Here is a 25,570-nt window from a genome sequence, read left to right on the forward strand (position 1 = left end):
TGCTGAACCCCCTGGGCTCAGACCACTTGCCTACAGACGATCCAAAGACTGAGGGACACCAGCCTGCAGGCTAATCTGAGTGTCACTGATGGTAGCATTGGGGCATCCTCAAAAGGCAGGTAACTGTCAGTATTTACCACTAATTTACTAAGATGCCATTTACGTCTTGACCTCAGGGACTGAACAGGGCCTCCCTTGAGCCAGTGGGTGCCATCATCAGACTTGCAAGAACAAAGGAGTGGTGCTGCTGGACCAGACCATCAAGTTGAGTCTCTGAGAAGCCCAACCAGGCTTGAAAGCAAGCCTTCTTCTGCTGTTGAACCTTTCCCTCTGCTCCCCTCCCCAGTAACAGGGATTCAGGGGTATACTGTCTCAAACTGGCAGTTCCACGTGACAGAGGACAGAGCTTTCCTCTTCCTCTGTAAAACCACCCAAGCTTGTGACTACCCCAGACCCCAAAGCAGCAAACTACCTGATACTTTCCCTTGGCTGCCCCCTGCATCAGCTGATGAGATGAGCAAAAGAAACACAAGCATTGCTCTCTCTTTAAAAAAAAAAAAAGAGAGAAAAAGTTTATTGCATTCCATGCAGTTTTAAACACATGCAGCGACTTAGAACAGTTAACTAATAACTCTTGTTTAAGTGTCCACATTTTATTTAAGTGTTTTCAAAATAATTCAGGGCTAATTTTAATGCCTTTAAAAAAACAGTTTAACACAGGAATGGCTCAGGGGATTTGTCCTGGAAGCTGCAAATACCAATACTTAGGCTTAAGAGATAAAAAAATAAAAAATAAAAATAAGAGGACCACCCTCTCTCTCTCTCTCTCACACACACACACACACACGCACGCACGCCCTGACTGAATCACAAAGGTTGGCGGGGGGGGGGGGAATGGGGGCGTTCCTCTAACATTAGCCAGGGATGATCCAGCAAGAAAATGCTGGGAGCCTGTTTACTGGGTTGGGAAGGGACAAAGAAAACATGTTGGGCTCCTGAAGAAATGAGGACATTTCAGAACCATCACAATGCTTGACAAAGACCTATAAAAAGTAGTCAGTGTATAGAATGGAATTGCTGAGCAATGCTGAATTTGCGGTTTCTTTTTTTTAAAAAGGGAAGAAAAATATTGCATCATCAGTTTGCAGGGTACTCCTTCCTCCCATCAAACCGAAGCAGTTCATATAATACATTTCAGATCTCAGCCCATGACGGCTTTGTGTCAGATGAAGATCTATATACACGTGTACCAGGAAAGGGAGGGGCGCAGGAGAGAGCTGAAGAGGGCCTCCAGACCAGGGCGGTGATGAATCCCGCCGGTGTAATTTCTGTCCCATCAGGAGACCTTCTAGTAGAGACAGGTCAGTCTCCGGTGACCTGTGGGGCCTGTCCGTCCGTTGTCTGGTTTGTGGACTGGATGAACATGGGCTGGGTGATGTCCTGACCGGCAGGCATGGTCACTTGCTGAATCTGGTACAGTTGCTGAAAGAGAACAAGCCAGGAGATCACTGAAGTCCCTCCACTTCTGGATCAACTCAAAGTACTGAACTGAACTCTTCAAAGCTGTTGGGCTGGCAAAAGTGAAAGCTCAATGCCTCATATATCAGTGATCTTCCCTTCTAATTTGCACTAACCAGTTAAGAGTAACTTGCAGTAATCACCAAGAAGGATGGGAATTCATCCCATATTCATCCCATCTCATCCCATAAGGATGCCTTCAAAGTGCAAAAAGAAGGTAGTTTTATCAGTCTAATTCCAAGTAAGAGGATGGAGCAGAAGGGCATCTTTCATATCACAACTTTCAAGCACCCTGAGCTCTTAATTTTCTTGCTGAAAAACAGAATGGCAGGGAGATGGACACCGGGACTTACCTGTCCATCCGTAAACTGGCTGAATTGCTGCTGCCCCTGCTGAACTTCCGTCTGTGCAATCTAAAAGAGAAAGTATTGATTTGGGGATGCATGAAAGGGGGTCAGAGCATGTGCAACAACATACACCCCAGAAGAGAAGGTGGAAGCCACCTTAAGGCTTTAAGGCCTACTTGTCCCTTCAGCCTGGCCTGCCTCCAGCGATGCCCTTTGCAGATGTTGACAAAACCTTCGCAGTGGCCTCATTTATCCATCTGCCTGTGAAATGAGGCCAAGAGGAACACAGAAACACACACACAAGTCTGGCTGGAGAGTATGTGGGACAAGGCCTTCTCTGTAGACAGAACTAGACCCTGAATCCCTTTGCCTGGCTGGTTTCTGCTGCCCCTTCTCTTCTATCAGTTAGTGAGGCATCAGGCTTGCAGAAAGGGATAAAGAGGTGGGGAAGGAAGAATATTTTCTCTGAGCCTAGAGTTTCTAGCTACAAGATCTTAACTAGCCCCTTTGTGGTATGGAATTGTGCTCTTCTTATACAGTTAATTTTGCTACTATTGTTTTGCAAGTCACTTTGGGGCTCAGGGAAAAAGTGGGATAAAATCTGGTGCTTGCACATTACCCCAGAACAAGTGTTTGCTTTACCTCCTCAATGCAGGCCATTCATACAGTTGAGCTGTGGAACTCCTTGCCACAGGATGTGGTGATGGCGTCTAGCCTAGACGCCTTTAAAAAGGGATTGGACAAGTTTCTGGAGGAAAAATCTATTACGGGGTACAAGCCACGATGTGTATGCGCAACCTCCTGATTTTAGAAATGGGTTATGTCAGAATGCCAGATGCAAGGGAGGGCACCAGGATGAGGTCTCTTGTTATCTGGTGTGCTCCCTGGAGCATTTGGTGGGGCCGCTGTGAGATACAGGAAGCTGGACTAGATGGGCCTATGGCCTGATCCAGTGGGGCTGTTCTTATGTTCTTATGAGCATTAATCACAGACTCTTTCAGATAAGGTACAGGATGTGTCTTGTACCACAAAAGTCTGCAGTTGGTGGAGTTGGGCTCTTACCCATTATGTGTGCTGGAACGTAAGGTGGGTGGTATCTCTTCAAGAGCAGGAGAAAGTGGTGGGGGAGAGGGGAGAAAAGTGATTGTGACTGGTCAAAGGTTACAATTGGGTCCCATGTCTGAAAAAGCTGAGGACCACTTTCACCCAAGATATAAAGGTAAAAAAGGAAGCTTTTAAATGAATGTCTCAGGAATGACGAAAATAGTTCTTGCAAAGCCGTGGAAATTGGATATAGTGCCTGAGCAGAAAGAACGGGCTGGGGAAAGTCTGGCAGGAAGCCAACATGGAAAGGCTGACCTATAAAAGACAAGACCCAAGAAAGAAACCAAATTCCGCTGAATTGGTCAAATATTGGACAAAACACTTGACCCAACAATGGCCATACTGCACATTCTGGTATAGACAACAGGGGCTGTATCTTGAATACACTGTGATTTTCTGATGCAAGATATCTCCTGTAATTTAATTGTAAAAATAATGTTCTGCTTATTGCTATGCACTTGAATCCTTCTATTCCAAGACAGAGTGGTAAGTAACCCATCAATAACTATGTTATACAAGCAAATTACATTATACAAGCACAACATAAAAATTCAAACACATCAACACCAGGAGTGAGGGGCCCACTGAAATCAGAGGACAGCAGTTGGTTGACTTCTGCAATGGTAACTCAGAGGTCAAAACTTCAAAACCTTGCTGGGAGGCAGGGTCAATGCCATCTCTGGGAAGAACCATATAGGACAGGGGTGTCAAATGTAAAGCCTGCAGGCCAGATGTGCCCCCCAGAATGCGTTTATTCACCCCCGTGATAACTGAGCTGTCCAGAACTGCCCCTTCAGCAGTGCCAGTTCTGCTGAGGTTCTGGGAAGCAGACATGGAAGGAGGCCTCAGAAGGCAAGGAACTCTGTGGGGGAAGGGATCAGAGAGGGAAGACACTGCCAAGGCGCTGGGAGAGCCAGATTATCACATGGACACCTTGGCAGAAGCAGCACTCTGAAAGGTCAGCCCAAGTGATCACTGGGGGCTTCCAAGTCTTGAAAATATGATCAAGATTTGCACATTTTATCTTCTGCCGTTTGCTGCTAATGAGTTTCTATATGAGAATAAAATGCTTATTTCTGGCCATTGTCTGCTTAATGACATCACTTCCTGCTTAATATCACTTCCAGTCCCCAGTAGGCACCATGAATGCTATTCGGCCCACTATATGAAATGATTTTGACGCCCCTGATATAGCAGGAGCAGCTGCAAGGGAGGGAAGAATCTCTGCCCCACTGCCAGGGCCAAGGCAATTGCAATTTTAACTCTATGAATTCAGGGTCAGCCCATCCATAGGGGCAGACTGATGGGGGGGGCACCTCCCTCTCCTTCTAACACTCCTGGGATTCAGAAAGGAAAAGGGAGACAGAGTAGAAGAGAAAATGTGGAGGAGAGGTGAGTGGTGAGCTGGAACACTGGAGAGGCTTTCCTTTCCCCCAACCTTCCTCTTCCACTCTGTACCCCTCTTCCTTCACAAATTCAGGGAGTGGGCTGCTGCTCGAGGGGAGGTGGCATGTGGTACACAACCTCAGGTCAGCCTTGCATGTTTAGAAAGCATCTCTTGCTATACAAACCTTTTGTTGAAAAGTAATATGTAAATATATGTTGAAAAGTACCATGTAACTGAAGTAATATGTAAATGAATACTGTAAGAACACAGACTAGAAACAGAGGTATTTTCAAAATACTATGAAAATTTCACGGTGTGGGGAAAATTGGAGAAGGCAGACAACAGAAATTCAAAATCATATCCACCTGTGCCCGCACCAGGGAAAATTAGCTTTCAACTAACCAGGGAAATTTTGAATGGTTGAGGTTTGGTCTTTAAGATTTGGTACTTACCTGCTGCGTGTTGGCTGCGAGCGTCTGGATCTGGCCTTGAACCACCTGGGTGCCAGACACAGGCTGGGCCAAGCGGATGTACTGCAGCTGCCCAGCGTTTAACTGAACCTAGAAAGAGAGGAAAGCAAGAAAAAGAGGAAGTTGACACAGGGCTGGTAACTTGAAACACACAAGCTTGCCTACTGGATGCCAAACAAGTCAGAGAGATTCCTCAGGTAAGGCTGAATGTAAGAGTTAAAATGGGAGCACAGTGCCTCTTGGTTAGTGGAAGCTGCGAGCACCCCACTCTTCATCCCTGCATCTTGGGAAACAACAAAACAGGTTGGGGGGACCTCCTGTTCAACTGAAACACAGTGCTTGGTCCTCACTCCCTTACTAATTTTGCTCCTCCTGGAGCAAAATTTTGCTCCTCCATACACACACTACTCAGGATAAAGTTACCCTCATAGAAAGGAACTGAAGGGAGATGGTTTTCACGCTTGATGCTGGGTAGGACATGGCAACTCCTAAGGGCATCAAAACAGCAGGTTGTGGGACCACCCACTGGAAGTCTCTCACTGCACTGGAGGGAAGACCTTCTGTTGCACCCAACCTTGCAGTGCCTGTGCTCTTAGCTGGAGGCTCTGCTGGTTGTGGGAAGGGGGAGAAAGACTCATGACTGCTAGGTAACTGTTAGCCATCTGTTTTCTCCACCCCTGCTCCTGCAAGGAGGATAGGCACTGATGCACAACCACAGCAATGCGGTCATAGGAAAGAACCTGCAGCTCAGTGCAAGAGCAGAATGCCAGGTGGCTGGTACATCTCCCTCGAGACAGGAGATGGTCTTCAGCCTGCCTTCCTGCACTGTGTGAGGAGAACACCAACATCTCCCATTAAGGGGATCTCAGGCTGGGAAAAGAATTTTCGTAACAATTCCTCTGATGGCTCAGGGGTCATGCATAAGCACAGGGCAACCTCATATGTTCTCCCCATGCTCTAGAAGGCAGGCTGAAGATAAGTCTCTGGTCTGGAGACAGATGGAGTAGACTTCTCTTGGGTCACCCCAAAATAACAGTGTCCCCTTGAAGGGCTTTTTCACTGCCACCAATCCTCTCCCTTAAATCATAACACTCTCTGGGATTTGTATAGCGCAGTGGTTCTCACACATTTAGCATTGGGCCCCACTTTTTCGAATGATAATCTGTCAGGACCCACCAGAAGTGATGTCATGACCGGAAGTGATATCATCAAGCAGGAAAATTTTTCACAATCCTAGGCTGAAATCCTAACCACACTTACCCAGGAGTAAGTCCCATTGACTATCATTGTTAAAAGAATATACATAGTAGCTTGTTGAAAGTACAGGTCTGTCATGTTTCCCCAAAAGCAGTCACCTACCATGATAGCATCAAGTCAAATATATTAGAAATAAAATATGGAAATGAATGGGGACCCACCTGAAATTGGCTCATGATCCACCTAGTGGGTCCCGACCCACAGTCTGAGAAACACAGGTATGGCGCTTTGAGTGTGCATACAGTTTCCTGTGTACTCTCTTGATGTCCTTACAATGACTCTGTAGGGGGAGTAAGTCTTACCCCCACACTGCTGCTGGGAAGCTGCGGCTGAGAGGGAGGGGCGTGCCTAAGACTGCCTAGTGGAAGTTCGTGGCAGAGGCAAGACCTAAAACAGGTCGGTCCAGTTTTGAGGCTCATTCTTGGCTGCTATGCTGTAACAGCAGCAAAACCTTCTTTCACAGCATGACCATTTCCCACAGTGCTTCAAATCAATGCTAGACACCCAGGAAAGGCATGCTGCAGACATATGGAAAGACACAAAGCCAAGAACCACAAGAAGCCTGTTTCTACGCTCCATATTTAACACAGCCAAGACAACTGTATGTAAACACTGAAAAGGAGCAGCAAGAAATCAAGAAGGGGGAATGATTATTGGCATCCACAACACACAGCAATTCATTAGAGCTCAACATAATAAAAGGAAAAAGGGACTTTTCCTATTGCTGTAAAACCGCTCCTTAAATATTCTAAAACACCACTTGTCCCCTTTAAAAACCTAGATGCTGGTATATTACATGCATGAAAGCCTTTTTCAAAGGAGTGGGAGGTGGGCACAGGAAAGACTTTTCCAGTACTATCCTAAACATGTTTAATAATATTCAGCTGAGCAAGTCACTCCCAGGCAAGCACACATTAATATGGAGCCTTGGCTAGATCAAGGGCTTCCCAAACTTTATCAGCAATGCCCCTCAAGTCCTATAAGAGACGTTCTGGAGCTTGAAGTTTGCCCCCAGCAGACTTCTCTGGCATCTAATATTTTCCTTTCCTAGCAATCACCCCCTGCAGGCCAAGAGCGGCCCTCCTGGAGTGGCTATATATTTTATGCAAGCGCAAGCTCTTCTGGGGCCCTCTTTCAGCACTGAAAGTTGCCTTCAGGGAAAAAGCCCTAAGCCAGAGGAAAGATTTGCAATAAGAAGCACCCAGTTAAAATCTAACTAGAATAACCGACCACATGGACAGAGCCAACTTTCAGAGGCTCAACTTACTGCTTGCTGAAGGCAACCTTTTGTCTCAGAGACAAGCTGAATTCCCTCTGACCCACCTCTCACCCCCAAGGCAGTTATGGGTCAGTTTCAAGAGTCACCTGCAAACCATTTTCTTAAGCTGGGCAGGGCCTATTTTGCAAACACTTTCTACTTCTTGTGCAGACATTCTGCATCACGCACACATGATTTATTAAGTCGCTATTTTTTGTCATTTTCAATGTTCCAGAACCTTCTCGTTTTAGAGGGCCAATTACTGCACACAAACTGCTTCGTTGGCACATTTTACCAGGCGTAAGTCACATCTGATTTTTACTACCTGAATGGCACTAACAGGACATGGCCGTGCTGGAACTGTTGACTTGGGCATTCATCCAGCCCTGGCACTGCCCTGAACCTTCCAGTTGCTTTCCTTGAACCAGTCTGCCATGAAAAAAGGTGGTGAGAGGGGGGCCTGCTGGCTGGACACTCCCATTTGTTTTTATTTAAAGATTTTATCCTTCTAAAATCTAAAAAGACAGTCACGCTCATAGCACTATGAGCAAGGTTAAAGACTCTCTCCGATGTTCCTGCCACCATATCTACAGGGACATTTGGTAAGCCCTGCTAACTGAGTAAGAGGCACTTTTTCAAGTGGGTGCTCCTCTTCTATTTAGTAGGGGGAGAGTAACTCACCCCAGCAGTGTCTTTTTCTAGTGGCTGCCTGCTGGTGTTCTTTTGCATCTTTTTAGATTGTGAGCCCTTTTGGGACAGGGAGCCATTCGTTATTTGATTTTTCTTTGTAAACTGCTTTGTGAACTTTTTGTTGAAAAGCAATATAATAATTATTATTATACTGCTTTTCAACAAAAAGTTCACAAAGCGGTTTACAAAGAAAAATCAAATAACGAATGGCTCCCTGACCTAATAGGGCTCACAATAGGGCGTGCAAGGAAAGCGTCCCACAGGTAGACCACAGCTGCGATACAAGGACATCTGCAAGAGGGATCTGAAGGCCTTAGGAGTGGACCTCAACAGGTGGGAAACCCTGGACTCTGAGCGGCCCACTTGGAGGCAGGCTGTGCAGCATGGCCTTTCCCAGTTTGAAGAGACACTTGGCCAACAGTCTGAGGCAAAGAGGCAAAGAAGGAAGGCCCATAGCCAGGGAGACAGACCAGGCACAGACTGCACTTGCTCCCGGTGTGGAAGGGATTGTCACTCCCGGATTGGCCTTTTCAGCCACACTAGACGCTGTTCCAGAACCACAATCCAGAGCGCGACACCAGTCTTTCGAGACTGAAGGTTGCCAACATAACAACAACAACAACAATAATAATAATAATAATAAGCAGCAGCAGCAGCAGCAGCAGCAGCAGCAGCCTGGGAAAATAGTGTGTTCCCCCAAAGCATGTGCCAGGCAGCAGCCTGTCACTCAGAAATACAACTCTTCCTCAGGCCACATGGAACGGGCCACTTTGGTGGCAAGACCCGCTCTGGGGAATACAACACCACCACCTCTCTGGCTGCTGATCTCTGAGGAAGACCAGCCGCCCTCATATCCTCCCTGTCTTGCTATCATTTCCATGGCTGGCACAGCAACTTGAGTGGAACACAGGGGGTCAGCCTGGGGTCCTTCCCAGCACTATCTTGAAGTGTTCCCAGAAACAGACCCCAGGACCTTCTGCATGTAAAGCAGAGGCTCTTACGCTGGGGTGGGCGTATATGAGGCTGATAGCCTTGACCTGGAGATAAAATCCTGGAGGCGACACAGAAAGCAACAGGAACAATGTATGTGTTTGAGAGCCAGAGAACCGGTTCAAACGCTGTGCAAAGGCACCCCCAAATGCAACCGGGGTGCGTTGGCAGGAAGTTTGCATGTCTGAGCTCTCCTAGAGAAAGCTGCCACGGCAGGGGAAAGAGCCCGCACTGAACCTTTTCCCCACCTTACTTTGTACACATAGGGAATATTTTGCAGGGGGACACACATCAAAAATCAACTGGCTAAACCTTTATGAGACCGTTCAGTCTTTTTCTGAAAGTGCAAACCAGAGGAACAGGAGAGGGGGAAGAGAATGGTTGCAGCTGGCCTGCCTGTGAGAGGAGGACTCGTTCAGGGAATAGCAGAGCAGAAGATGGGGACAGGAGCAGGGCGCCAAGGGAGGGTGCCAGGGTGCTTAAGGCAGGAGTGCGCACTCAAGAGACATCAGTGAAAGGAGGGAAGGGTGGGAAGAGGAGAAAAGGATATGCAAGGTTCTGGGGCAGGAGCAAGGGATCCCTTAACCTGAAAGGAGCAGAATTTTTGAAGAGCAGTATGTAGAGAGACGTCCCAGACAAGGCCGAGAACAGGGAGGTCTAAAGGTCACAGGATCTCACCGGGATTTGCTGGATCTCTCCTGTGTTGGTGATGATCTGCTGCATGACCTGCATGGTCTGCCCAGTCCCACCCTGCGCCGGCTGTGTCTGCCCTTGTGGTTGCGCTTGGACGATCTGCACTTGCTGGCCTTCGCCCACTTGCATGGTGACAGGAGTGGTCTAGAATGAGAAACAGAAAACCCAGGTTGATAAGAGCAGAACGGCTGCACTGAGAGATCGTCACAAATAAACAAGTGCTAATATTTGCTGAGAGTCCATTTCTTTTAACAGACTTGTTTTGAGGACTTTCTGCGCCTCAACACATGTGAAAGCCACACATGTGTGTATTGTCCCAACAGCTAAGCATTGTAAGACAGAGGAAGGGAACAAGAAAAGACGCTAAAGGCCTTGCTAAGTGAACCACGCTCTCCCCCAGTTCTCACTGCAGGGATTCCTCTCTTCCCAGCTCCAAACGTTCCTAGTATTGCACTGATTCTGTGCAACTCCCTGTCGAAGGGACATGCCACTCAGGTTTTCTATACGGACGGCAGAGACTTTTTATTCCAGTCAACTTTCTGGACTCAGGCCCCTTTTTAGACAAGGTTTTTGCTCCTACTTTAAGAGTCGGCAGTTGGGCTTATATTTTTCTTATGTGTATACAGGTCCAGCCTATTTATACATGGATTTTTTTTATACATATATTTGACCCAACAAGAATGGCCACTGCAAATGAGAAGGAATGCGCTGATCCATGGAGAAGGGAAAAAATGCACCCCTTCAAAATCAGTTTAAAAAACTGAACAGTCCTTTAACAATAGCCTCCTTAATGAGAGAGAGAGAGAGAGAGAGGGTGGCTGGCTGACAATCCATCAATCCTTCTCTCTCCAGCAGACCCCTCCCTTCCCCCTGAGCAAATGAAAGAAAGGTGATCACTTTGCTTTGGTGAAGGGAGGGGCTGAGTGAAGTGCCTTTTTAAGCCCTTGGAGGAGGACTGATTGATGAAAGTCTTCTTAATGACTCTTATCTTACATCACAAAGGTCAGCAAGGCTATTTTTAAATCACCTGAGCAAGGGAATTTGCTATAGTGCATTTTTTGCCGACCCATTTGCAAATAATGAGGCTCAACCTGTATATTTGAACTGGCTCTACAGTGGGGATTCACTACCAAAAACCACGGTCAGTGGCGTAGCTAGAGGGGTGTAAAGCGCTAAGTTTTGCAGGTGCCTGAATGAGCTGTGCAAGTGGCCCCCTCCCCTTTGGAGCCATTCTGGGTGGTGGGAGCAAAATGGAGGCATACGCTCAGGAGGCCTCCCTGGAACGCTCCCAGAAGACGTATGCCCGGAAGGACTCTGAAGGGGAGGGGCCGCCTACATGCCATGGGGAGGCTCCCTGCAAAATTCTGTGCTTTGCACCCCCTCTAGCTATGCCACTGACCGTTGTAGATGCAAGGCTGCAGTTCTTCAGTTCAAGGCAGCCAAGCCTGGCCCATTTGCATAACAACATTCACAGAGACTTTGTCTGAAGGAAAAAAAGGGGGGGAACCTAAGGATTGTACTGGAGTGCAAGGGCCCAGCAGAGCTGAGACCCAACACCTGATTAGCCCATGTGCACCTGAGTGAGTATCAGCACCTGCATGCGCCTACCTGCAACACCACCATGCTGCTTCATGGATCCATTCAGGACGACTTTCCTGAATGGATTCCATGGATCCAACTTTCTGCAGCAGCCTCAACGCCTGCTTTAGCCAAGAAGGCCTGGCACTGTAGGAAGCCAAGGACTGCCCTGCTCTCTTTGAGGAAGGCAGCCAGACACCTGGACCTACTTCCTCCCTTCCACAACTTGTGCCAATCAGAGCCAGTACTCCATTCAAAGACTGTGTCTTTTTACCCTTGCAACTGATAAGCAGACCCAAGACCCAATGTGTGTATCATCATCATCATCATCAAAGAGGGTGTCAACTGGTTAAGCAGCAGCAATCCAAGCCACGCTGCCTCTGGTACAAGCCTGCTAGGACCCTGGCATACCCACCTGCCCCTGCTGAGGCTGCGCGATGATGATCTGCCCAGGCTGGAGGGTAGTGGTGGATGTAGTGGTCTGCTGCCCCTGCTGCTGCCCCTGCACCTGCACGGCGGCTGGCTGCTGTGCCAGAGTGAAGTAGTACTGGACAGGCTCTGCTGGGGTCACAGCCTGGCGCACTTCCTCCTGTGTCATGGAAGAAGGGGAGAAAGCAAGGAGGCGTCAAACTCACCCACTGAAATCCTTTCGCTGGTACCCAGTGCAGTGGCTTCTGCCATGCAACAGACAGTTTAAACCTGCAGTCTCCTTCAGCAAACAGGTGTGGAGCCAAAGGCCTCCCCCAGCGCTGATGCAGCCATGCCAATGGGAGTGTGCTGTGTCCTGGGATGTGTGGGGGGGGGCAGTCATGGAGACCTCCTCAAGGTAAGGAAAAAATCTGCTCCCTGTACCTTGGGGCTGCATTTGGCGCTGGCTAGTTGGATAGAATTGGGCATTTAACGAAAGCGTTGGAATATTTCATCCCGCAAAAACCCAACCCTGGTTTCCTGCCTTTCTTGCGCTGCACAAGAGGATCTGGGGATGGAGCACCAGCCACGCAGACATCCAGCCACAATCCCACCTCCCCCAAGGGAGAGGCAAATCTTAATATACCATCCAAGTTCCCAAGAAGGCCAGTCCATGGCAGGAGGCGTAAACACCCTTCTCCCAGCCACCCCAAAGTCACAGCTGAGAGTGTAGGATGTTTACACATGCTGTTGCATGGGAATTCCTGGACCTGTGGAGGACGTGAAGAAGGCTGCTTGCAGGCTGACTTCTGTTGCCTTCCCCCTGATCCATTAAGGTGGAGAAAGATAATTCTGCACTAAAAGCAGAAGAGCATGTCAAGGTGGAGAACCAGATGATAAGAGATGATGGTTTACCATTTTTCGGTTGCCAACTGTGATTCCTGACCTGCACAGCTGTGGCCAAACACAACCCTGACCCCAGATCAACAAACCAAACTGAGCATCTGCAATTGGGTACACTCATAAGGCGATGAGCCTTGCAAAATCTCAAAGAGCCCTTGCTGCATCTGAGGAAAAGAGGCCAGCCCTCCGCTCACTCAGTCAGGGCCCACTCCAGTTTCCCCCACCACAACCCCAGGAGCAGATTTATCTCCAAACAGAAAAGATGCTGTGCAAAGCTCAGGGCTGGTTCAAGACACCTCCCCCCCCCCCCGTAAACGCTGGTCATGTGCCAGCTGCCAACACTCTTCCTCTCACTTCCTGGATGCAGAAAGGAAGAAGGGAACAGAACAGAACAGAAGAGGAAGTGCAGAGAGATGGGGCCAAAGCATCTTCAGCTGCAATCCCTCATCCTTTTCAAGAGAGTGTGAATAAGTGTGGCAGGGCTGGGCAGGCAAGAGGTGGGTGTTGCCTGAGGCCTTCATGAACAGGTCAGACACCTAGTATTCCAAACTGTGGATCCTGGGGCTATTCAGACAGCATTTACATCTTTGTAAATAAAGTTCCTTCCTAAATCACACAAGTTACAATGCAATTCCTCCAGCACATGCTTTAAAGGGGGAGGCAAATGTCAAATTTTTAACTGTAGGCGAAGTACTTTTCCAATAAACAGGTACTGGGTTTCAATGAATTACAGCTCCAAAACCAACTCTCACAAACAGTCAGCCATCAAACCCTTCTGCCAGCAGCTCTGTAGGTCAGTGCAGGCAAAGAGACAACCTTTGCCAAGAATGACTGGAATGGATTCCATCATCTCACAAGGTTCTCTTGTGCAGAGTCACTGGCTGGTCTTGGATCTACAGGGCGGGTCGAGAATCTTTACAGAGAGCTGAAGTCTGCTTGCAAGTAGCTTGAAGGTCTGTATATTTTTCCCCACCCTTGTCTCAGGCCGGGTTTTATCAACTTTCCACTGAAAGATGAGAGGCAGACATTCCTGGGTGCTCAGTAAGATAGCCAGGGCAGAACCTGACACTGTTATGTTACTATGGGCTGAAAAACAAGCAGCAGCAACCACCCCCAGCAGGATGTGGCCTGGTTCAACTCGTTCAGATGCAAAGCTGTTTCTGCCTGGAGCACTGCAAAATATTAACCAGGAGTGCAAGCTATTAAGATGCAGAGAATGACTCAATGCTGTTCAAAAGTACCCAAGAATCCAGAGTTTTATCATCCTTGGAACACCATCAGGAAAAAAGAGCTGCAGTCGTCCCTATGCATGGCCTCCCAGGGCAGAGGGAGAACAGATTTAAAAGGAGGACTAACTATGTTGGTAACAAAGATTACAAAGCCCAGCCAAGCAAGTTTTGAAATTCACACGTGAAGGACAGAATGTGGAGCAAAACAGCAGCAAACGCAAACACGCACACACTTCTTTGTTTCAAGAAGCAGACACTGCACCCTGTCCTCATAAGCGCTTGCTAGAATAAGACCCAGTGACTCAGCACAGCTCAGAGCAGCAGCAGAACAGGGTATAGGAACTATTCCTCAGTTTTGCCTGGAGTGGTCACTTCTTCCCGAACTTGGAAGTGATGTCAAGGCCCCAGGCCTCACAGCCCCCTGTATACCACTGGACAATACCTCACATACCACCGGCTGTACTCGTACCATCAGTTGAAAAATGCTGCTGCAGAAGGAAAAGCAAACACAGGGGACATTCTGCAACCAAGTGGAAATGAGGCTTCCTTTTGAACTTCCCTGTATATGAAACACAGTATTTCCCTTGTGCACTGAGAGACGGGAATGAAATTTGGCGTGCACAATTCACTTCTTCAAGTTCAAACAGTGGCTTGCACCAGTGCCCATTTTTGCAAGCGAAAGCAAAGATGCAAAATACATGGCATTCTAAACACAGGCCGCTTGGGCATCACAATGCACTGCTATGTCAGTCTTTCTGCAGACCTGGAAATGCCATCCCTGCTTCCTCACTGCGGGCTGGAGAGAACACCTGCTACATTCTGAAGTGCAGGAGGCTTTAAAGGAGCCGACTCCAGCACTGTGTTTGTTTTACAGTCGCTTCAAGCATTGCAGGCGTATACATTCTGTACCAGCAGGAATGGAATTTGGCCACAGCCGCTCCCTGTGGTGGTCGGATGACAAAAGAGGCTGCCTTATTGATGTGGGATCCAATTTCAAAGAGAACAGATGGTCCTTATGGTGATCATGAAGACCGGCTTCCTCAGAGCTGAGGAGGCAGGGCTATCTTAAGCTCCAAGATGACCTCAGACCTTCCGAGCAGCAGCCATGAACAAATGGAAGCCAACTGCGCCCAGAAATCTCTCATAAGAACATAAGACGAGCCCTGCTGGATCAGGCCCAGGGCCCATCTAGTCCAGCTTCCTGTAACTCACAGTGGCCCACCAGATGCCTCAAGGAGCACACAAGACCACATGAGAACTGCATCTCTCACTCTACCCAGGCCCAGCAAATTCAGAAGATAGGAGCATCTTGCCTTTTCGTACAATTTAGAGGAAAATCAATCAAAGATCTGATGAATTATCAGGAGGAAATGTTGGCATCCTTCTGTCTTGGAAGACCACGGTATCGTGCTCTGAATGGTGGTTCTGGAAAAGAGTGTCCTCTCCAGTGCGCGAAGCCTGGGTAAAGTAGGTATGGAGGATAGGCTGTTACCCATGCAGCAAATCCCCCCTCTCCACGTCGCTGGAATGGTCCAATGGAAAGACAGAAGCCAATACAGTTGTTTGGTTCCAGCGGAGTCGCAGGAGTTGCCAGAACGTGACTGTGTTCAGACATGAACTGCCTTTGGGACTCCGGCTCCGGATTTTGCCTCGAGGTTGACTCCTGAAGCCTTTTCCATAACTGGATGTAGCCACAAGGCAGTGGAGGTTTGGGATCAGAGTTTTCCTTCTCTCCAATGAGCTGCCTTCCCAGGCTAACGAGTCCCATCTACCCGGTGGGTGGCTGTTTAGTCGCCTCTTACGACAAGTACAGCTGAACTGAGGGCCTATTATCCCCCAGCCTCCCAGTACACAGCAAATATAGTAAGTTTGCTAACCTCTCATTTTCTTCCTACCTACCAGGCAAACTGGAACTACAACATTTCCATAGACATCCTACCCCAAGCCTGCAAAAGTCCCTTGTGTCGACTCCCAGTCGTTGTAAATGTTCCGTAAAACACATTTGTGATAACTTGGGAGTAGGATAGGCCAGTGCACGGACGTGCATGTTCCTTGTGGAGCCAGGCCTGTGCCCGTAGGTTGTAAGTTTGTGCTGACCTGGGCAGACTGGCACAGGGGCTGGGAGAGGGCGGCAGAAGAGAGGAACGGAGGCCAGGAGGGGTCATTCCTGGGCAGGCAGAAGGGTCGGCCGGGGAGAGCGGTGGGACTGCCTGCAGCAGTGCAGGCTGGATCCCAACCCCCATCCTGAGTAGCTTTACTCAGGCTGCTCAGATTTGTGCCCGCGAAATTGTGAGCACAGATCCGAGTAGTCCCATACGGCTGCCTGGGGTCTTTCTCGGGGTAAGGAGAAGGAAATCCCATTACTCCGAGTTGAGCCCCAGCCTGCACCAAACCTGTGCTGGATACAGGTGCAGGCCAGCCGGCCTTGCCTGGTCTAGGGCAGGTTAGTATTGTGCCTTCAGGATCACACCCCCAAAACCCTTTAAGAAGGGTTGCAGGTTTAAGACAACCAAGCCTAACAATGCCTAACTACATTTGCTCACATTCATTCCTCATTATTTTGGTCTTTCTTCTTCTGCCATCTCCCTTGTTATTAAGATGTAGATTGTAAAGTTCCAGGGGCAGAGACCAATCTGGTTTTCCTGACAGAACTTCATAAAGCACCAACAACACAGTTGGCCCCAAGCAAATGGCGACAACATGCAGGTGAGACAAGTTTAGTTGGACTTTTCTGAGGGGTTCATTTGAACACATTGATTTGGCCAAAAGACAATTGTCTGCCGAAGCGTTTTGCACCATGCCTCTCCCCTGCTGGAACTAAGCAGCAAATGTAACAGAAACTATTGCATGTGAGATACCTCTGTCCACCGTTGTCTCTGTTGTCTCCCTTATATCAATGTCTACAGGGCGGTCACAAAATCCCTGCACATGGGATTGTGTGGATTTGGGATTGAAGCCATTTAAGCCTGCATGGCAATGTGGTGTCCAACCTGCAGACTGTAAGCTACTTGAGGCAGGGTCTTGCAGTTTCAGTCTATGCATACTGTACTGTACTGATACATAAAGTGCATTACGTAGTGCGAGAGACACCGAACCTAAGATACGGGGCTATTTATGCACTAAAGAAGACTGGCGCAATTGTTGCCAACTCTCTCCAAGACTGATTTAAAGCTGCAGCTTCAGAGTTGATCCTGCCCACACTGCCTCTCCCCAGTCCACAGCAGCTCTTCAATACCAACCCATTTGGTCCCAGAAGTGGTGTGGCAGCCTGCTGCTGTAAACATCCGACTGAAAGCCCTTTCGAGCACCATACAGCTTCCAGTCAAGGATGTTTACAGGAGCACCGACTGCCCAGGAAGACGCAGGTCGAGGGCAACTGGAGAGTTCTTTTTTCTTGCTGTTGGGGAGACTTCTGTGCAATATCCAGGAGGGTTCTCTGGAGAGTCTCTCAGGAGATCTTGTAATTAGCATATCTGCTGTTCTAACAAATTCATGTTTTAAATGAGCTGGCCAATCTGTTTCTGATCTTACACCAGACCTAAGGGAAATTCCAGGTGGCTACAGAGAACGAGTCTCTGAAGAATAAAATCTTTCTGTGTTTATCATGCCTGATCTTCAGTGCCAAGAAGAGTAATTTTATGCAAACACTGAGCAACTCTGAACTCAGGCATTTGAGCGCCAAGCCCTTGACTCATCTGCTGGACCAGCACACACCTGGCACAAACCTACGTGGGCAGGTTATGCACTTATGCAACAGGCACCTGCTGTGCAGGTAATCAAGTGCCCCATTGTGGACTGTGCCAGCGGGGGGTGCTCAGCTCTCCAAAGCAATACACATGCTGCTTCTCACAACTTCTAAATCATTCAATTTCCCATCTCAAAAGGCAACAGCAATATTATTTATCACACTGACGTGACAGGGAAAAACTCAGGCTTTCAGAGAATAAGCCACGTTAAATACAGTTGGCAGGCTAACCACATTCTGGTTACAAAAAGCAGAGGTCAGCTCAAGCTGGGCAAATGACTGGCTCCTTCCGCAACAGGAAAGGATGTAAGCTCTTGTAGGCATTCAGGTTAGTGGAACTGCTATCTATAATCAACCATTTAAGGTCCAAGCTCTACCTCCCTATTCATGGTCTGTAACAAAACTGGGCCCTGTGACTTTCCAACCCATTAAAATCTGTGGACGTGCCTGTTTTCCTATAGCCCAAGGTGTGTCTCCTTCCCAGGTATTTGGCTGTGTCTGTGCAGGGTCTTTGCAGCCTCCGGCAAGGAGTCTGGCTGTGGTGCCACTCAGGGCAGAGAGAGGCACGACCAGCTCTGCTGAGTGGTTGTTGCACCGTCTGGGCAAACACAAAGGCGACTTCTCAGCCATACAGCCACTAGAATTAGGAGCAGGACAACTGTGTGTGCTTGCTGCAGGCCCCCTCCCCCCACGCAGGTGGTGTGTTTCTTTTACAGTTAGACCCTGACTTTTGAATGAATGGTCTCTGACAATGGTTACAATATGGTGAAGAGCTGTGCAGGGCCCTTGCTCCACTTAGCAACATAGAGTACCTTACCCCTGCTAATTGGGCAAGAGGCACTTTTTCAAGTGGGTGCTCCTCTTTTTAGCAGGGGGAGAGTAACTGGCCCACCTCACCCCAGCACTGTCTGTTCTAGTGGCTGTCTGCTGGTGTTCTTTTTGCATCTTTTTAGATTGTGAGCCCTTTTGGGACAGGGAGCCATTTAGTTATTTGATTTTTCTCTGTAAACCACTTTGTGAACTTTTAGCTGAAAAGCGGTATATAAATACTGTTAATAATAGTAATAATACCTCCTCACACAGCTGCAGCTCCACAGCATCTAGCAGTTGGGCCAGAGCTCTTAGGAGTTAAAGGAGCATGAAGCAGGGGGACATAAACTCCCTGCAGCTGCTACTCCTCTAGCTGGTGGCTAGAGAAAAGTCTGGTTTTCCTTATCTCATTGCCATCTGTCGTGTCCATAATGGGGTGCCGGGAGACCTGGAGCAGTAGGGGCTTACCACATCTTTTAGATACATACGCAGCCCTCTGGAAGGTTCTGCATAGCCGTTTATTCGTGTCAAAGTCTTCACATTCATTGAGACCTTGTTACTTCACAAGGGTTACATAGTTCACATTGAGTTCCTTCTGGTTCATGCCACAGTTCAGGGTGACAAACCCCAAGCCTTCTCTGAAGGCAGGCTGCCTGGCCCAAAGTTCCTCCATTCCAGGCACTGGTAGGACCTGTGGGGTCCTGGGTTGGCAGGGAGGGACTGCTGTGGGAGACCCTGGCTTGTCCTTGGGGGTTTACAGATTCAAGGTGCCCCAGGGCTGGGGGTTATTGTTCCTGCCCCAGGTGGAGAGGAGCCCATACCCCCAGAAGCCAGGGTTGGAGTTGTTGTCCTTGCCCCAGGCAGAGGGGGGTCCAGGCCCCCAAAGGTCAGGGCTAGGGTCCCCAAGTTTGGGGGCCTGCTTTGTCTTTCCCAGCCCCTTTCTGGCAAGGGACGGACAGATTAAGTGGCAGAGGAGGCTTCCACCTCCACGGGCTGTTCTCCCTAAGTCCAGCCAACTAGAGGAGAAGCAACCTTCAGCTGCCGGGTCCCTTATGAGCCCAGAAGCTGGTCTGGTCGGCCCTGCTCCTTCCAGTCATGTGATGGGCCTGAGAACCTGCGAGATCTCAGGCCATGCTCTCAAGGAGACCTTCTGCATGGGAGCCAGATCCTGGCAATACTTGCTCGGTTTCCCTGCTCCCAAGTAGACCCACGCTGCGAGGGCTGGGCCAAGGTGACATCATCTTTCTGGGAGAGAGGAGGTGGTTCTTGAAACAGTGCTAGTACAGCAAGTCCTCCTCTGGTTTGGTATGGAAATCGAAAGTGGTGCTTTTGGGGCCCTGGATATGTTCTCAAAGCACCATCCTTATCACAAAGCATGTTAGCTTTTTTTGATTTGTCCTGACCTGGGCTGCTTGGTGGAATCTTTCGCTCTGAACTAGGGCAGCTCTGTCTTCAGTACAATGAATCCCACCACACCACCTGCCTGAGAATTATCACAATGCTTTGCTTCCTGGACTGGTCACATGGCTGGTCTTTGCTGAGGAGGCAAATGAAACCTCTTCAGACAACGGTAGCCCTGTTCAGGAGTGAGTTTCCTTCCTTTTGCAGTGATCTTGGGACAGGGATATCTGCAAAGATGGGGGTAAGGCACCTTTCAAAACAGGGGAAAATCTTAGTGAATACCCCCCCTTTACTGGCTCATACTTCATAATCATACTTATAGTAAATTACAGGCATCAAACACATACGTACAAATTCTCTTTTGTTCTCACCTGGCGCTTTGGAGGTTTAAGTTCATCTCTTGGGACAATGTCAATAAGAAAGTCAAACTGGTCAAACTTGGTGATTGCCATGGCAATGTCGTTTCTCTGTAAGAAAGAGTAGAGGATAACACTTAGAGGACTTGCAGAAGCCAGTGCTTGTCTGTTTACAGTCAGAAGCCAGTGAGGTTCACAAACTGGTCTTGTTCAGACCTCAGAGGCCAGTAGACAATGAAGAACTATGTCCTGATCAGCCTGAAGCAATAAGAAGATCTGCAATTGAAAAGTTACCCTCAAATTTTTCAGCCCATCATTCATTCCCCACGCTACCAAGCCAATCAGTACAGGAGCCTTGTATTTTTCCCAGTTTTACCCAGTCTTCAGATGTATTGATCACTTGGGTTTAATTCCACCAAAGGTCAATGACCCAGCAACAAGTAGTTAAGACCACAAATGCTATAAATGGTACACAAGGGCGCAATATCATTAGCAAACTACCTTTTCACTAGAGCAATGAATTTGCACAGAGTCACCATGGACACTACATGCTAAGAATCCTCGTTTCCATATTTTCATATACCAAGTTGCTAGCCCTCACCATTCTGCAGACCTCTTCGAGAATAAATAGGCACTGCACAGTGAAGACTTAGAAAGTGGAAGAGGGGAGAATGAGGCTTTCGGCAGTCAGGGTTTTTGTGTTTCAAACAAGTTAGTTTGGTTCCTGGAGCTGTGTGCTCTTAATAAAGAACTTTTTTTTAGAGAACCAGGAGTGCACATATTCCAAGGCACTCCAAAGGACAACTGCAGAGGGAAAGGGTTAAAATCTACCCTGCTTCTTCTCTCCTCCAGATGGCCCCCTTCTGACGCCACTTCATAGCAAAGAAGCGGCATGCAAATATTTGGCACAGAAGTTGACTGGTAAGGCTAACAGTGCTGGCCTACTATCCCCCTCCACCCCCTCAAAGCAAACTTGAGGATTCTTGAAAAAGCAAAAAGATGGCACGGTGCTCAGAAACCAGTCTCCTGTTACCTGTAAGGTCCGACGCTTGTTGTCTTCTGTGTGTATCCAGGCCCGTAATGTCAGTTCTGTGATGAATATTTGGGCAGCCTTGGCAAACAAAACAGGTGCTTCTGCACTGATCATCTACGATGAAGAGAGGACTTTTTACTTTGACAATGGATAAAATCCCAGACTGCGGGGTGCATCTCCTGTCTGCCCTCCCCCACTCCCAGGGTTTTCTGCTCAGAGTTCCCACAGCAGATCTTCCTGTGCGCAGGCAAGACCACCATAAAAATCCCTTTTCTGAATGCACGACATTTAGATCCCTAGTGTGGCACACTGGGGGTGGGGTGGGTGGGAGAGTTATCCCATTTTACCCTCACAACAACTCTGCAAGGTATTTTTTATTTAGTATTTTCTCCAAGCCTGCACTATGTTCAGGGAAGGCACAAAAACGGAAGGCCTTGCTCCAGTGAGGAAGGAAAGCAATGGAGAAAAGCAGGTCAGACTGATCCTGGCATTGCAGTGCAGACAAACCGCAGACCAGTGCAGCTTGCCCTGCCTGTCAGCAACGAGGACTCCCGGCTTTCTCCCTGCTGTGGGCTTTCCTCCAAGCCGTGCAACAAAGACAGGCACCAAATATGCAACTGCTCATTTGCTGTGTTCGAGACTCCCTTGACATCTTAAAACACCAACTATACAGTGGAGCAAAACAAACAATGAGCCTGTGCCTGAGGAGACTCGGTCCTGTGAAGCCAACAGCTGACCCACACAGGGAACCACAGAAGACCTCTAGTATGGCAAGGGATCATCTACTTCCATTTCAATTATGAATGTTGGGCAGCCCAAGACCCACCCAAAGGGCAGGTTGCCTCATTTTCTATGGGACCTTTCATACCAGCATGAGCAGAACTTCTCATGCTGCATTTTAACTCTCAGGTAAGCTGAAGGCCACTTTCTTGCCAGCTTGATAACCCAGAAGCATTCTCAGCATCTTGCCAGGAAGCATTCTCAGCAATAAACCAAAAGAGCTCAGGACTCATTTGTTAGTTTTAGAAAGGGCTAAAACATTTTGCCACAAGTTTTACCTTCACGTCTTCATCAAGTTTCATGATCTTCTTAATGCGTGCCAGTGGAAGTTCCTGAACTCTGAAGTCTTTCTGCAGAGATGGACAAAAAACACCAGACTTGGTACCATCCTTGCTACACAAAAGTACAGCAATACCTTGAATTTCATCACTTTCATCAGCCATTTTCAATTATAACATTGCCATTTTTGTCCACGTGCTTTCCTCTTTCGTCCACTTTCATCCAACCTCCATGACATTCATTGACATTCTTATGTTTATTTTTCTTTTATTCCTGTTTATTTAGGTTTTGCATCCATACGCAAATCCTGTATAGTGATTTATGTTTCTCACTGGCCCAAATTAATTTTCAACCTAAACAAGCCTCTGCTTTGACAGCCATTCATTTTTGACTTTTGTCTCTGCTCTGGTCCCTTACCAGAGAAAAGCAAAAGGTATTGCGGTATGCAAAGACAAGGGATTCAGTTGCATCTGTTAAAAGTAATTTCCTGTAGGAGAACAATAAATGTTTAAGCCAATTTTTTTTTTTTAATTTCCCCATGATACAGTAAATGGGATAACGCCACCTCCAATCTATCCTCCTACCACATTTTTATTCCACCTGTCTTCTAAGCAGCACAAAGGGTGTATGTGTGCGTATCCCCCCCTTTCATTTTCTTCACAATAACATGTGAGTTTCATGTCTGAGTGGGGGTTTGAGCCCAGGTCTCCTTGATCTATACCCAAGGAACCTAACCACTATGCTCATTTTCTTTAATTAGCACTCCACTGCTACCATTACATGAGAGAGCCACAGATCTGACAAGCACAGCGTCATTGCTTTAATACAGCCAAGATTACCATGGATGAAAAGAAAACACACAATTAAATGCATTGCAATGACCGCCTTGAACGTCCAACTCACTGCGTGAATTAAACCAAAGTCCATTAGAATGCTTGCTGGACACCATCCAGCTAAACAAACTTGGGACAATGATTCCTTGGTGATCTTTTCCAAATTAGGTAAACAATACAGTCTTCAAGACAGTGAACTAACTGGAGCTGCAACAGGCCAAGGATGGACTGCACGTAACTGTAAGGGGTGCACCTGACTTATGAGAATCCAGAATACAAAAATAACCCCCTTACAGACATGAAATCAGTAGTAAATTTATATGCTCTAAAACAGCAGTTCTCAACCAGTGTGCCATAGCACACTGGTGTGCCGTGAATGCTCCGAAGGTGAGCCTTGGGAGTTTGGGGAGAGTCATTTATTAATAAGGCCATTGGAGGATGTGCGCCCCTGGCCAGCAGTGCTGTGTGCCTTGTCAATTGTCCAAAATGTGATGGTGTACCTTGAGCATTTTAGTGCCTTGACAGTGTGCCATGAAATGAAAAATGTGGGAAAATGCTGCTCTAAACATTAGTATTGCTGGAACAAATAATGCTTAGCTGTCCTTTCCTCAAGTTCCAAGGAAAGGCATTTTCAAAGCCGAAGGGGAAACATGCCCACCAGATCTGAGCCCTGTACCACCTCCCCAACTATTTTCACTTCCTCAGGTTCCCAGGCATGGCCTGATCAATGACTCTTAATAGGCAGGGGAATCCATATGGAAAGGGACATACTCAGATACAAGGAAGGCTTTGAAGGACACAAACACCCTGAGCTGAGCCCAGAAGCTAAAAAGACACTGCTGCCGTTACCACAGCACAGGCTGCAGATGTTCACATCTGTCTTCTCTGTGAACACCAGCTGAAACTTCCAAATCCTTTTTAGGGAAGCTGCACTTTAGAGCCATGCCTAGTCAGACCTCTAGGCTGCAATAGCACAAATGATGTCAGCAAATCCTTGCTCTCCAGAAAGAGGCGCTGAAGGCATCAGACATTTTATACAAGCTGCTCTCAGACACAGACACCACTTGACCCAGCAAGAAAACAAGGTTCAGAAGCACACTCACACTGCACACTCCTCTGCCATGAGAACTTGCACTCCAACAAAAACAGGCAAAAATCATTGTATAGGGAGGTGGGTCATTCACAAGGATTCTGTGGTTCCCTGGCTGGTCTCCACGGCTTAGTGGGGAGCCACAGCTTACAGTATGGGAACCACTGCCCATAGTTAATTGCATTTGCCATTTGACTGCCCATTTACCCCATCTGGACAGATCCTTCTGTAGCATATCACAATCTGCTTTAGTTTTCACCACCCTGCAAACTCGGCCACCACACTGTTTGACGCTAACTCCAGATTATTTATAAACAACTTGAAAATACAACTGTCCCAAGATAGATAATTGGCAGACCCCACTTCTTACTTCACGTCCATAGCGTCCATTTATACTTACTCCCGCTTTCTGTTCCTTAACCAGTTACCAATCCATGAAAGGACCTGGCCTCTTATTCTGTGACTGCTAAGTGATGCAAAAGCCTTTGGTGAGGGACTCTGTCAAAAGCCATGCACAATGAGATATGATCCCCCTTTCCCTGCCCTGACCTACCCTGACTGCTCTCAGACTTAGGCCAGCTGAATTGCTGGTATAGGTCCAAGGAGACCCGTTGGAGGCCAGGCAGCCTGCGGAGAGGTAGATAAAACCTTCACTGCTAACTGGGCAACAGTCACTTTTCTAAGTGGTGCTCCTCTTATATTTAGCAGGGGGAAAGTAACTGTCCCTTTTCACCCCAGCACAAGGTCTTTTCTAGTGGCTGTTTGTTGGTGTTCTTCTGCATCTTTTTAGTTTGTGAGCCCTTTTAGGACAGGGAGCTATTGAGTTATTTGATCTTTTTCTGTAAGCCAGAAACTTCTGTGAACTGTTTTTTGTTGCTGTTGTTGAAAAGCAGTGTATAAATACCATTAGTAATTTTTTTGAAATTACTGAAATTAGAGAGAGCCATGCAAGACTATTTCATTGGCGGGGGGGGAGGTGCAGGGGATACTCCCAGTGATTTGTGACCAGAGCCCATACGCAAGAACAGCGCAACAGCAGACACTGAGGACTTCAAACAGTAGAAACCCTGAATGCTTTCTACACTCACACAGGGTTGCCTGCGCCACACTAGGGAGTTCCATTTGCATAGGTAGATACACACGCAAAGCGTTCAGCAGATTGCCTATAGAAGACATAATTTCAGTACTGATTACAAGCAGGGTGGCTGCAGAGGTCTTTTTTCTTTGTAATTATCTTTCCTCCACAGTTCCTATTAAAATTTTCACTCGGGAAGAAGGGTTATGGCTTGACATTCAACGTTTTGTTTCACTCACCTTGCAATAAATTTATTCACATGACCAGGGTTCTCAAAAGTTAAAAAAACTGCTCCTTTCTTGGAAAGCTGCAGAATAAAACTCTTCACCATGCAGA

General features: G+C 47.7%; 1 protein-coding gene across 2 annotated transcripts in view; it reads right to left on the reverse strand.

Annotated features, from left to right (window-relative positions):
* Positions 1 to 545: 545 nt before the first annotated feature.
* The window catches only part of NFYC (nuclear transcription factor Y subunit gamma), a 58,075-nt gene continuing 33,050 nt past the window's right edge, over positions 546 to 25,570 (reverse strand). For both annotated transcript variants that reach the window (XM_066638660.1, XM_066638658.1), the window contains exons 3-10: positions 22,236 to 22,307; positions 21,178 to 21,291; positions 20,160 to 20,255; positions 11,708 to 11,881; positions 9,700 to 9,858; positions 4,809 to 4,916; positions 1,872 to 1,931; positions 546 to 1,482 (exon numbers count right to left, since the gene is read on the reverse strand). In XM_066638660.1, the coding sequence (XP_066494757.1) occupies positions 1,363 to 1,482; positions 1,872 to 1,931; positions 4,809 to 4,916; positions 9,700 to 9,858; positions 11,708 to 11,881; positions 20,160 to 20,255; positions 21,178 to 21,291; positions 22,236 to 22,307 (903 nt within the window). In that variant the 3' untranslated portion in view covers positions 546 to 1,362. The remainder of the gene's footprint in view (positions 1,483 to 1,871; positions 1,932 to 4,808; positions 4,917 to 9,699; positions 9,859 to 11,707; positions 11,882 to 20,159; positions 20,256 to 21,177; positions 21,292 to 22,235; positions 22,308 to 25,570) is intronic.

The sequence above is a fragment of the Tiliqua scincoides genome, chromosome 10 (genome assembly GCF_035046505.1).
Source record: "Tiliqua scincoides isolate rTilSci1 chromosome 10, rTilSci1.hap2, whole genome shotgun sequence".
Classification (NCBI taxonomy): Eukaryota; Metazoa; Chordata; class Lepidosauria; order Squamata; family Scincidae; genus Tiliqua; species Tiliqua scincoides.